The 13433-nt window shown below is 46.4% G+C and overlaps 6 protein-coding genes across 6 annotated transcripts; 4 read left to right on the forward strand and 2 right to left on the reverse strand. All coding sequences in view use genetic code 12, as the record gives it.

Moving 5' to 3' along the window:
• Positions 1–945: 945 nt before the first annotated feature.
• Positions 946–2100, reverse strand: DIURU_000094 (uncharacterized protein; the record flags this gene model as incomplete). The annotated part of the gene is made up of 1 exon (XM_034159243.1): positions 946–2100. The coding sequence occupies one exon, from the start codon at positions 2098–2100 to the stop codon at positions 946–948; it is 1155 nt and encodes a 384-aa protein (XP_034015039.1).
• A 648-nt stretch (positions 2101–2748) lies between these two features.
• On the forward strand, positions 2749–4224 carry DIURU_000095 (uncharacterized protein; the record flags this gene model as incomplete). The annotated part of the gene is made up of 1 exon (XM_034159254.1): positions 2749–4224. One exon carries the CDS (start codon positions 2749–2751, stop codon positions 4222–4224), a length of 1476 nt encoding a protein of 491 aa, XP_034015040.1.
• A 725-nt stretch (positions 4225–4949) lies between these two features.
• On the forward strand, positions 4950–6626 carry DIURU_000096 (TATA-binding protein-associated factor TAF7; the record flags this gene model as incomplete). The annotated part of the gene is made up of 1 exon (XM_034159265.1): positions 4950–6626. One exon carries the CDS (start codon positions 4950–4952, stop codon positions 6624–6626), a length of 1677 nt encoding a protein of 558 aa, XP_034015041.1.
• A 631-nt stretch (positions 6627–7257) lies between these two features.
• On the forward strand, positions 7258–8013 carry DIURU_000097 (putative signal sequence-binding GTPase; the record flags this gene model as incomplete). Its single annotated transcript, XM_034159276.1, has 1 exon — positions 7258–8013. One exon carries the CDS (start codon positions 7258–7260, stop codon positions 8011–8013), a length of 756 nt encoding a protein of 251 aa, XP_034015042.1.
• A 172-nt stretch (positions 8014–8185) lies between these two features.
• NOP8 (Nop8p) lies at positions 8186–9850 on the forward strand (the record flags this gene model as incomplete). The annotated part of the gene is made up of 1 exon (XM_034159287.1): positions 8186–9850. The coding sequence occupies one exon, from the start codon at positions 8186–8188 to the stop codon at positions 9848–9850; it is 1665 nt and encodes a 554-aa protein (XP_034015043.1).
• A 189-nt stretch (positions 9851–10039) lies between these two features.
• On the reverse strand, positions 10040–11692 carry HAS1 (ATP-dependent RNA helicase; the record flags this gene model as incomplete). The annotated part of the gene is made up of 1 exon (XM_034159298.1): positions 10040–11692. The coding sequence occupies one exon, from the start codon at positions 11690–11692 to the stop codon at positions 10040–10042; it is 1653 nt and encodes a 550-aa protein (XP_034015044.1).
• Positions 11693–13433: the final 1741 nt, after the last annotated feature.

Raw genomic sequence — 13433 nt, forward strand, 5'->3', positions numbered from 1 at the left:
GCCCCGATGATGGTGACGCCAACCGTGATGAGTGGTGATAGAAGGGAGAGAGAGAGCATCGAAAATTGACATGATTATCAGTGATAGTGGTAATTGAGGGAGCATAGATTGTTGTGTGTGTTATTTTGATCATATCAAGTGGCGATGACGATCCTGTGAGGACCCTATAGACAACAGTGATAATGAGGGATGCCAACATTGCTACGTCATTATACACGGCGATTGTGACGAGTTTTCCACTAGAAGTAGTCGTAGACACTGATACAAATCTGATAACAGCCTTTGTTATTGGTTTTAAGTTTTGTTAATTGACGTGTTGTTGTTCATAGCGGGACGTGTTTTGGTGGGCCCACCGCGCACTATGGACACCCCCACCGCCCCACGAAAGTTTTCGTTTACGTTGAATAACGCGTCTACAAGCTCTTTAAAACAGTTATTCGGCTCATTATTCCCTTACAAATCCGGTGATAATCATTCTGAATCGTCTAGTGTCTCTGCTGACTCATTATCGCTGCACCACTCCTCTCCCCCACAGTACTTTAATGGTGCTGACGATGACACCACCAATCCTTTCCTCTCTGATGATTCAATCACTGATAATCCTACCCCAGAAAACCCCACTTCTGGTTTGGATGAACTGGAGTTGTGGCTGATCATTTACTCGTGCCAATGGAACGAACCATGGGAGGCAATCAAGCTGAAGGTGGATTCTGAGTTTGATAGATTATGGGGGATGGAAACGACTCAATCACCAGCGTTGCTGCTTGGATATGAGCCTAGTTTGGGTGAAGTATCCGCTTCCAGCTCAGAGTCGCTGATCCGTCTGTGGGCAAGCGCTTCCATCAAGTTACCTCCTCTTAAGCGTACGCCCCTTCGAGAAAAGCATGATAATATCGAGTATAGTCCTCATGTTGTCCACAAGGGACGCAGGAGATGGTGGAAGCATTAATCAGTGGAATAAATGTTATGCTTTGGATGCCAACTTTTTCCAGTAAATGTAGGAAACCCCACTATTTTACCTTGGTACACCTCTGCTAGAACGCCATTCATCCCCACTACTCCAATAAGAGGTGGACTGACCATTTGTTGATGGATCTTATGGTTATATGTTACCAATTGCATAGGTTTTGGCAGATTCACCCACCATCGGTTATCATATAATCGAGGAGTATTATCAATGGTGGTTACTTCTCCGGCCGTATAACGAGGTTTCGGAGCCTGCGATACCGTGAGTCGGTCGTTTGAAAAGTTAAACTTAAGGTTAGCCACCGTTCCGTTGAGTCCTCGCCTTACTAAGGCCTCAAATTTGGTATACAACCACGGATAGAGCTTGGCACTGCTTATAGGATATAGAGTATAGAAAAGAAAGCGTGTCATTATCTCTGTATCCGTTTCACGTACTCCATCAATAATACAGCAACCTCGATGCCAGTCCCAAGTAATTGATACTTGTTTTGCTAGACTTGTAGCATAACCATCAATCATCTTATTTGCCTCCACCACTTGTCGATGGAGTTCCTGTAGAGACTGTCTCAATTGAGGATTTTGAGTCAAATGTGACCTGATCGAATTACGATGAGTCAACAGTGGGTCATGGTTAGTCTTATCTTCAAACCACGGTAACTGTTTTTCAGTCATCTCTTCAATAATCGTTTGCTTCGGCGTAGTCAAAAGAGGACGTTCAACCCATAAGGGACGAGGAGTTACCATTGGGAAATGGCCTTTAGGCAAGAGTCCCCTCAATCCAAATAGCGATGATCCTCTCATTAATCTCATATAAAACGTTTCCACTTGGTCATCGGCGGTGTGAGCTACCAATACCGTCAGAATCTCTCGAGCAGTGCACACATCGTTAATAGCAGCATATCTTTGTAATCGAGCGTTTTCCTCAAGTGCCAGACCATTTCCTGGTACATTCACCTTGACAATTTGGTGATCTAGGCCCCATTGACGAAGAATAGTGCCCACGGCTTTAGCCTCATCGGCGGACTCGGGACGAAGACCATGGTCAACAGTTATCGCTAGCGGGCAAAGATGACGACACTTCCAAGCCATATACATCGAGTCGACACCTCCCGATACCGCCACAGCATAACGCATGGTATATCATCTGGTACTGAGAGTGGTTTATGGGATCTGATGAATCAGTCACGTGAGTCACTGTCGTTGAATGCCTGGTGGAGTAGGAGTCAACGACCACAATCCAGCTACGACTGATTCCTAAAGAGAGAAATGTATGGGGTTTAAATTTGCGTGCCTTAAACTGCCATGAGTTTTAACTCAAACTCTTCAATTTGCTACTTCAATTCCTTTGTCATTAGGAGATTAAAACAATGTGAAACTTTGAATCATAAAAGCAATTGCTCGTCGATTTAATCCACGCGTTGATTTTAAGATACTAAGGCTGTTCGACCCGTTCAGTTTTCATAGTCCTATCCCCACACCCACGCGTCGCGATATCTCGTTGCTGCAAATTGATAATGGCTACAGAGGCCAGAGATTTGCACTATGCTCGTTTCGACTAAGCATTGATTGGTTATGTTGTTTGAGGCAAATGAGATGGGTATGATTATCTGATCTTGCAAAGCTAATTGGGAAGGATGCTCATATCCTAGTATTGATCGAAACCACTCCTTAAACATCCTGACTCGTTTCAGAATCTGTATGAACATGTGAGCTTTAACTTCAGCGACAAACACAACAGTGTACAAAATTTCCAACATTCATATTGCTGAAGTGAAGGTCGTGATGGATGAACCAGTTGCCTCGCCGTCTACGTTGAAACTTGACGTCATGGGTTCATCAGCGTTGAACCCAATTGTGTTGTCTCAGCAACCAACGCCTGCTACTAACAAGGCGTCTTTTGGAACTGAAGCTCGTCAATCATTTGAAAACCCTCGAGGAAAGGTAGTGGATGTCTATAACGACAATTTATTATCAATCCGTCAACCGATATCTGAGACCAATATTGTTTCTCAAGAGAATTCTTACCGTGGCAATAACCCATTGATCGATTGCAAATTCAGAGCTAGTGGGGGTTGTGGTACATTCAAGGGAAATTCAAGAAATCCTAACGACATCATCAAACATATGTTCAAACGTCACTTCAAGTTTGACAATCTAGTCGTGACTGAGAAGACTAAAGTCACGGATATGTTGAAACAGTTTGGCACTTGTAAGTGTGGGTACCACGGGGCGGCAGTCGCCTGGCTCAATGACCACGTTTTGAATGACCAAAGTCTATGTCCATTACTCTCAACGGCGGTTGATTCAAATAGAGCTGACGGTCGTACAACTAACGACGAACCATGTACGACTGATTCTATGTCGAAGAAGAAATCATCTCTTTTTCCAACTTCATCGAGGCTGAAATTAAAATCAATGAAACTGAACGAGCATACTCGACCCAAACGATTGATTAATCGATTGGTTCAAAGATCAAAAAGGAAGGAAAAAAATCAGTACGACTGGCCAAGAGCTTGTAACTTTCAAGCACTTGGAAAGTGTGGAAAGATTTCGAATAAAATCAAAAACTGTTACATTTTCAGAAATCATATGTTCAACCGACACTTTACGTTTGATGACGTGGACCTTCCCAACGACGATTTGTATTGGGATGACTATGGAACGTGTGAATGCGGCTACCACGATCAGGCAAAGACTTGGTGGTATGATCATATATTGTCTGAAAAACATCCATGCCCTTTGACAACTGCGTCTATCGATCCGGATGCACCAACTGCTGGCAAATGTACTGTGTGTGGACGGAACTTTGAAGCAAACTTACAGCAACACATCAAATCTCATCGTGACGACTGGCAGACGAAGTGTAAGTTTCAAGGAGATGCAAACTGTGGTTTGTTTGATGGCACAACTAACGACAAAGTACACATGTTTATGCGACATTTCTTGTTTGACAACCTTCAGGACTCATGGAAGGCCACACTAAGCGTATTGTTCACTAGTTCTGGAAGGTGTAAATGTGGCTTTCGCGGTACTGGGGAAGCCTGGATCAATGAGCATGTTATGGCACCAGACAATCCATGTCCATTAGTGCCGTCTGCTTTTGCTCCACGCCCCAACACCTTGACTGATGCGGTTTGCAAGGTCGGTGCTAATTCATCACTGGAAACAGGCAAGTCGTGTTGTCTGCATACAAATGATTCAGAATGCAGAAATGCTAAACCACATCAGCCTTCTTTAGGATGGTTGGTTGGTTCATGATACACACAGAAAGGTACAAAGATTCCGGAATACATTTGCTCGACATTGTGAGGAGTATGAGAGGGTGGCTTTCACAGCGAAGCTTAACTCTAGCCTGAATTTGTGTCAACTTTGATCACTTACCGTTCATTAAAACGAATCAGACAAATCAAATTAAAATGAATCAGACAAATCAAACATAACTTGAAAAGTCGTCAATCTTTGTTTAAGTTTGTAATGAAATTTATAGCAATAAATTGGCAATTTAAGCCTGCGCGTATGAGACAACAGTGCAAATTGTTGTTTACTAAGTCGTCAGTCGTGCCGGACTCAATTATCATTCAACGGTTTTTGGCGCCAACGCTCGCAACGTAGAGGTGAAATCGCAAGTCAAAACTCGACCTGAGAAATTCAATTTTGGTAATTGAACGACACTTTCAATACAATTGGTATATATTGCACGACCATCGAGGCCACACGATTAGTGCTCTCAGTATTTATGAAGCATAGCGTTTACTTTAGCAGACTGACACTGCTGCTTGTCAAAATTGAATATCACAATCGTATTCCGCTTAAACAACTCCTCAATCGCCAAACACTATACAGTCTATTCGTCAAACAATGGACTGCTAACAGTTAAATTAATGTATTCCTCAATTCAATTCAATTGTCTACATGGTAGCGCGGGCACATCGTTTTTATCGTAAAGCTATACCGTACCACACGCGCCACCACCCTGCCTGCCAATGGCCCTCAAATTAAAGCTCAGCGTCGGCGGTAGCGGAGGCAGTGGGTCCTCTCAGACTCCAAAGACCTCAGGGTCACCGGAGCCGACTCAAAAGTCTCGCAGTTCCACCCCCAAGATCAAAATAAAGCCGCCGAAACCTGAGCCTGAACCTGAAGACGTGAAAACACCGAAAAAGATCAAGCTCTCGCTCGGAGCGAAGAACTCAAAGAAGCTGGTGGATGTGAAGCCCGCTCGGTCAGTACCGCGAGTACGGATTAAGCCCACCCGTGTTCCTGGTGAAGGCTACGACTCAGAGGCGCCCGACATCGAAGACGACCCTTTAATTGAACAGGGGATGATGATACGATTTCTCGACGATACCAATCTTGACTTCGTCCACTCAGCTTGTGAGCTGGGCGACTATACGGGGCTCAATATTAAATGGATCTCGAAGGATAAAGCAGTGGTAAATGTCAACGGGACATTATACCTGGCGCGGGTGATTGACTTACCGACAGTGACTGAGGTTTTCAAAACCACTGATCGCAAGAATATCTTTAAAACATTGGATATATCACAGATGCTTTTGGTGATTAAAAAAGTGGACCCGGAAAAGCTTCGTAAGGATAAAGATTTCGAAGTGCCGCAAGAGAAATTGTACCACCACCCGTTATACAAGATGGCGCAGAATAAAGAGTTCAAGGAGAACCGTTACGTGTGGCGTGATGGGCTTCTACCGCCGTTTGAAGACGTGTTCCGTCGGTTTAGACCGCGTAAGCTTAATCACCGGGTGATGGACCTGGTGGATGCTCGCGTCAATGAACTTATCAAACGAGACGAGGATGCTGAGGAGCTGGCGTTTGAGATCGTCGACCCCAAGAAGATGAATGCGGGAGCTCCCGGTACTCCAGGGGTTATTGGTACTCCTACCGGGTTATCGCTGTCAAATACTCCTCGTGCCTGGGGCAACGGGGGGCAACTACTGGGTACCCCGCTGGCTGCTGGTACTCCCGCGCCGCCATTTGCTGATGATCTTGATGAGTTTGAAGGCGTCAACTTGGAAGAAGAACTTAATAAAGTGTTGGATGGCAGTGTCGGCGATGACTTGTTTGGTGGCATTGCCATTGAGCGAGAAGAAGGCGATGAAGATGATGGTGAAGAGGATGCGGCGGAAGAACCCGACGAGCCTGAGGACGATGACGATAGTGATGATGACGATGATGAGGACGACGACGACGACCAGCATCTCAAGATGTTGAATGAGGAGATCGCTGACTTGGAGAAGGCCGTCGAGTCCAATAAACGCCACCTTGACCTGGCGTCTCTGCGGATGATGCGGATGAAGTTCCAGACGTCGTACAACTCGTTGCGGCAGCTGCTTGATCAAAAGAAGCGGGCTTTGGCTAAATTGCTTGAAGAACAAAGGAAACTGGACCCCACTTCACAACAAGGGGCTCTGGCGCTGGCAGCAGCAGCAGCGGCGGCGGCAGGAGTGGCCACCGCGGGGGTTGACGCTGATGGCGACGATGAAGAAGATGACGACGACGGCGATGACGATGCCGAAGATGGCGACGATGCCGAAGATGGCGACGACGGTGACAATGGTGACGACGGTGAGACTCCCGCCGCCAACGGAGACGATGACGACGACATTGAACTCGACGAAGATAACGACATTGATGACTTGTTTGGGTAGATATTACCCCTCGGATAGATAGCTGCATATTTAATAAAGATATACATCATTTATGTATCGATTAACGTCTAAGATGATGGTACCCTTCAATAAAATTTAAATGATTCTCAACAAAAAGCAGCTTGCAAGTAGTGTTAGGACGGTCCAATTTTACGAGTGATTCGAACTTTACCAAATCAACTTCTCTTGACTGAATCATTTGACATCATAATATGAAACCGCTATCCTACACTGACAATTCATTACATGTAATTATTTCGTTTCCAGTAATGGTAGACATGTTGGTTTAGTAACTCTTGTCCAGTACCCCGCTTACGATGGGCCAACAAAATGGTCCTAAATTCAATGATGCCAATGATTGAGGGGAAGAGATTTAACTCAATCACCAACGATTAGAATCAACATAAGTTTCCAGATTCAGTTTACAGGTCTTCACGAATATACTGTGGATGCATCGCTTTTGTCAGCTTACTCATCTCGGCGCGGGGGGGCAATTATAAGTGCGGCGAGACTCCTAGGGATCAGCACCATCTCATCACCGACTCATACGTAAATGTCGCGCACGGGGGTAATGGTTATGGGGCCTGCCGGCGCCGGCAAGCTGACGTTCTGCAACCTGATCATCCGCCACATGCAGCTGGTGGGGCGCCGGGCCCACATCGTCAACTTGGACCCGGCGGCGGAGCCGCTCGAGTACGAGTTCACCGTCGACATCCGCGACCTCATTCTGCTCCAGGACGTGATGGAAGAGATGGACTTGGGGCCCAACGGGGGGTTGGTGTACTGCTTTGAGTTTTTGATGAACAATTTGGACTGGTTGGACGAGGAGATTGGCGATTATAACGACGAGTACCTCATCTTCGATTGTCCGGGGCAGATCGAGTTATACACTCATATCCCGGTGCTTCCCGTGATCACTAAGCATTTACAGCAACAGCTTAACTTCAATTTGTGTGCTGCTTATTTGCTTGAGCTGTCGTTTGTCGTTGATCCGCTGAAGTTCTTTTCCGGGGCGCTTCTGGCGATGTCGGCGATGATCTTGCTTGAATTGCCCCACATTAACATTTTGTCCAAGGTGGACTTGATTAAGGATAACTATGGCAAGAAGAAGCTCAAGCAGTTCTTGAACCCCGACCCGATGTTGCTTGCAAAGCAGGACCTGGAGTTTAACCCTAAGTTTGCTAAGCTCAATAACCTGATTGCTCAGTTAGTCGATGACTTCGGCATGGTGCAATTCTTACCGTTGGAAGCAGGCAACAAAGACTCCGATCTGGTGGCCACCATCCTCAGTTACATCGACGACGTCACCCAGTGGAGCGAGGCCCAGGAACCTAAAGAGCCCAACGATCTCGCCGACATCGACGAAATGGAAACCAATTACGAATAGTTATGACTTTATAGACCCAACGTGAATTTCAACGTAAACATCACTGTACTATTTTGCCAGAACCCGTAGTTATCTGTATTCTCTTCTCCTTGTTGCCTTTGGCTCATCGCGCGCGAACGGGGTCCATCGCGCCTTATACCTGATAGAAGCCAATTCCTACAATACCCCACTCATGCGAGTACACATCGGGAACATCTCCCCTAAGCTTGCCGAGACTCCCGATAAGCTTGAGAAGCGGCTAGCCAACTATGGTACTCTCCAACTGCCGCTTGACCTCCGATGTAAGCCGTTGGCCGACCACTACTACGCCTTTGTTGATATCGATGTAACTCCCCAGCAATGGACGAAATTGAGACAGGCCTTTAATGGGGTGGTGTTTATGGGGAAGAAGATGCTGATGGCCGAGGCCAAGCCTGGTTTCAAGCCGGTACCGGCGACTGATGGTTTGAAAGAGGCTAAACAGAGACAAGTGAAAGCCGCCATCATCAATCATAATCGTGTTCAACGGATTGAAGAAGCTACTACACCAGTACCCCAACCAATTAAAAGTCTGTTAGTTGGAGTGGCACCCTCGCTGACCGCTTACGGGTACCACATGTCTCCTCATACAATTAACAACGCCAGTGGGTCTACGAAAAATGCTCCTCCCAGCAAGACATTAGTTGGTTTCAAGTCTTACGGGGCATGGTCACTGAGTCGAGCCCCGTTTCATCAACAATATAGTCGTACTGGCGGTAATTCCGAAGTGGTGCTTGGTCGATTACGGAAAACTGCCAGAAACCCGCGGGCGTTACGTGAACAAACCCTCAGAATATTGATTAACGGTGAGCTCAAAACGTTTAAATGTTTCAAAACTAAACTTTGGGGGGTGGAACGGCGTGCCATTACCGATTTGGCCCACGTCTACGAAAGGGGTGAATGGAAGCTGGGTGATGGTCACGTTATCGAACGAGTAACCCGGCAACCAGTGGTGGTGGGCGAAATTGAAGCTGAACCTAAGTCAACGGAAGCCATCGCTGAAGAAACCAATGACTCCAAGCAAATTTTGGCTAAGTTCTTAGGGGCATTTGATTTTGATAAACCGGTGGAGGTTGACGACGATAACGGCATCGATGCAGAAGATATCACTTACGACAGTAAGGGACGGAGGCGAGTACAACACTTTGACTACGAAATGGCTGGTGAAGGAGTATCGCTGCTGGTGGCAGAGGGTGATATTGAGCTGGGGATGAAGATCATTAATGAAGCAAAATCGCTCGCGGAACCGGTAGCACAACCGCAATATTTCAGTGAAGAAGACGATGACTTGGATTTCGCTCTGCTCAAACCTCAGACCGTTGAAGACGGTGACAATATCGAGGTGGTACCAGAGACTGCTACTACTTCCGAGCCCCAGCTGGTAGAGACTCAACCTACTGCTCAATCTAACACTAATGACACTGAGTCTTTGCGGACGCTTTTGAACTCGGGTCCCTCTTCGGGTTTCAGCCTTGCTCTTGGTGCTGATGACGACGATTTGGACGAAGAAGCGCCCGCTCCCGCGGTGTCTGAGGAGCTTATCAAGCAAATTAAGGAAAAGCAGGACGAAGTGTTGATGGAGGTGGCTCCTAAGGCCAAGCACGGGCTCTTTTGGAGTCACGCCGACTCGGCGTTTATGGCATCGCAATCACAGTACGCTCAGATCGGGTCATTGGGCACGAAACAGCCTCTTCCTGGTGATGGCGACTACGAAGCCTGGTTCTACGCTCAAAGAAGTGAGGTGACAGCTGAGTGTAAGCGCCGTCGTCGTCAAGTGCAACGGGCGTTTAAGCGTCGGAAAGTGCAAGTGAGAACTTGACCATTAAACGTTTCCCTAACTCATGATGTTAATGTATTACATATTTAATAGAAGAAAGCATTAGTTAGCCGATAGTAAGTGGCATAAATACCCTCATAAGCTAATTCAGTCTTCGTTTAACCTACACTTTGCTGCCGGAGAGTGTATTCCTAATTATCTAATATACAGTGTGTGATGTAACCCCATTATTCAACGCTTTTGCTTCTTCGCCTTCTTATCGGTCTTGCCGCTGGCACCAATGGTGATGTTGACCTTAGGAGGCACATCAAAGCCAAACAGCTTCCCCACTTTAGCCAAATCAAGCTTGTCGATCTGGTACACCGTCTTCAAGTGGTGCAGGGCGTACGCCTGCAAGTACGACCGGTAGCCGTCCTTGGCCAGCTGGTGCAACCAGTAATTCAGCTTGATCAACTTTGTGAGCTGCAGTTGCACGTTGGCGATCTTGTTGGCGGGGAACTCGTACTCGTTAAGCGGCACGTTGGCGGCCTTCAAGTAGCGCAAGAACCCGAGCTCCAGCGGTAAGAGGAACATGAGAGACTTCCCTTTACCGGAAGTACCTCTGGCAGTTCTACCGACACGGTGGATGTAGTCTCTGGGGTCATCAGGAGGGTCGAACTGGATGATCCAGTCGACAGCGGGGATATCCAACCCCCGGGCAGCGACATCAGTACAGATCAAGATCCCCAGCTTGGCGTTACAGAATTCAAAGAAGGTGTTGGTCCGTTTCTGTTGCTTTTGCTTACCATGCAAGTCAAGCACGGGCAAGTCGATATAGTTCAAAAGTTCACCAAAGTACTTGACACAGTTACACAGCGACAAGAACACAATGATCTTCTTATTGCGGTGGCGTTTAAGGAAGGTGAAGAGAAGGAGGAACCGCTTGTCGGAGTCACACACCACGTACCCTTGTTCCAACCCATCAGCCGTCAGAGCAGCAGTTTCCGGCACCACGTTGATGTAAAGCGGTCCCGGTCTTAACGAGATTCTCGCCAAGTCTTCAACTTTAGTGGTTTGAGTAGCCGAGAACAACATCAGCTGTCTCTCTTCGTTGGGCAAGATCTTGATGATTTGCTTCATTTCGTCCTCGAACCCGATTTCCAAGATCCGATCGGCTTCGTCAATCACCAAAGCCTTCAAGTTCTTGAACACAAACCCTTGAGTGTTTTGCAAGTGGTCCAACAATCTCCCCGGAGTCGCAATCAACAAGTTGACCCCCTTAGCCAACTTTTCCGCCTCCTGACGACGGTTAGCACCGCCAATGACGATCCCCAACGATTGGGAGTGGTGTTCCATAAGCTCACGAGCCACACCAAAGATCTGGAGGGCAAGTTCTCTCGTGGGCAGCACCACAATCACCCCGGTACCGTTACGCGGCTTGAACCGAAGCGAGTGCAACATTTCGATGGCGGGGATGAGGAAAGCAAGCGTCTTCCCCGACCCGGTCTTGGCGGCACCCAACACGTCTCTACCGGCTAATAACGGAGGAATAGTCTTGGCCTGGACCGCGGTCATCAGGGTGAACCCCATCCCTTCGATGGCCTTCAAGGTGGGTTGCGAGAGCCCCAACTCCGAGAACTTCTCCGTGGTGACGTTAGCGTCTTGTTTCGCCTGAGGCTTCAATTTGTCGTCCAACTTATCGGTTTCCTCGACCTCGGGCTCGTTGGCGTCGTCATCTTCATCTTGTTCGGGATCAGCGATGTTTTCGCCCAACATCTCGGCCACTTCGGAGAACTGGTCGTCAAGCTCGTCCACCATCTCCTGAGTGGCGGCGGAGGTGTCTTCGACCTCCTCAATCTCTCTGTGGGCTCTCTTCTTGCCAGCAGCCTTACTCTTCTTCGCCATGCTGAGTGATTGATTTTCGCGATGAGCATCGCGCACACCTTATCCACCTACGGCCAGACAACCAACCCCCACAAAAAATAAGAACATACACTCTGAAATTAGACTAGAGTATCACTTATAATGAAAGAGATGTATAAGTATTGGATCTCAATCATGATTATTTGGGTTCGGTCTCTGTTAAAAAGATAAGAGGAGAAGTTCAAAAAAGTGATTCCGCCCGGGCTCGATCCGGGGACCTCATCCGTGTTAAGGATGCGCCATAACCAACTAGACTACGGAACCTGTTGCGATTTTGAAACTAAAGAATGTCTGGGATGCTACAAGAGATGGGCATTAATTATCCATAGATGCAAAAATATCAATCCTACTATTTTTAGCAAGCATTTCTGATCTTTTATGTTTATAATAGTAATGGTTTTAGTAGGATTTGGGATGCCTGAAAATGTTTAAAAGCAAATTAATCTCCTCCCTATATGAAATCAGTTCGATTGCAACATTTCAAAGCAGAAGAGTTGAAATTCACGGCTGACCGGGTGTATCTTGGAGATTGCGAAATCCCATTTGAGACGGATATCACAGCAAGAGTTGTTGAGTGTAAGTCCTGGTATCAAAGCCTCCATGGCATCAAATGTCAGGAGTTGCATGGTCGTGAAGTTAATCAAGTACCGTCCATGGTTCAGAATATAACATTGAGTTTGAGACAACCACCCCGGTCTATGCTTGAGCAGTTTGTGAAGAATTTGAATAACCCAGCCTACTTTGCAGATTTAGTTGTACCTGAATTACGTGGGTGCAATGCGCTCAGGTCGTTGAGAATTTTTAGTGGAATCTATTGTTATCAGCTTGGCTTTCCAATACCATCCTCCGTCGAACAATTGATCATTGGGGATCGGAGTTGGAGCCTAAAGAAGCGCCCTTATCCGAGAGTGTTAGAGTACAAATCTGCAACTAGACACGAACTTTTCAATTTGGTGGGCGATGATTAAGGTTCTGATTTTGACGAAGATGATTTTGACGAGGATCATATAAACATCGCGCTCGTCTAGCCGGATTGAAAGATCTACTTAGTATTGGCTTCTCACACATTTCACTTTACTTTCCTCTGGCTTCTTCAACATTAAGTCGTCCATCCTCCTGTTATCCTCATGGTACTACAATGAACGCGCCTTTCATCCACTAAATCTCCATAGGGAAACTATGTTGCCATCAATCGAGGTGGCGATGAAGTTTGTTTCTGAATATTGCAAGGGGATAGTCTCACATTTCTCGTTCAGCCAACCAGTTTACAACGCTAATAGTAATAATAATAAATTTACGAAGCCATTTACTTCTCGAAGGCAAAGAATCGTTCGATCGTAGTTTTTTACTGGCGGCTTATACCATCAATCGGTTGAGGTTTGTTTAATAATATGATTGTCGATTGTACAGCCATGAAGCTAGCTTTCTATAATATTGACGCAATCAACGGGAATTCACAATTATCAAGCAAATTTATAGAAATTTCTACCAACTTATTGAAAGATGCTAATTCACAAGACTTATACTCAAAACACAATAAACTGTCTAAAGCAACCCAATCACATTAAACACTCTGAACTTGAATATATTTAATCGCTATGAATGGCACTAGCCACTTGTGTGCGCACTAAGGTTGCCACCACTACCAAATCAAACCGACCTCCACAACTCAATTGTAATCTTCTATAAGCATACAATGGCTTCAGGTTTCCTCAGAATCTCC

Source organism: Diutina rugosa (genome assembly GCF_008704595.1).
Source record: "Diutina rugosa strain CBS 613 chromosome Unknown scaffold15_size221551, whole genome shotgun sequence".
NCBI lineage: Eukaryota > Fungi > Ascomycota > Pichiomycetes > Serinales > Debaryomycetaceae > Diutina > Diutina rugosa.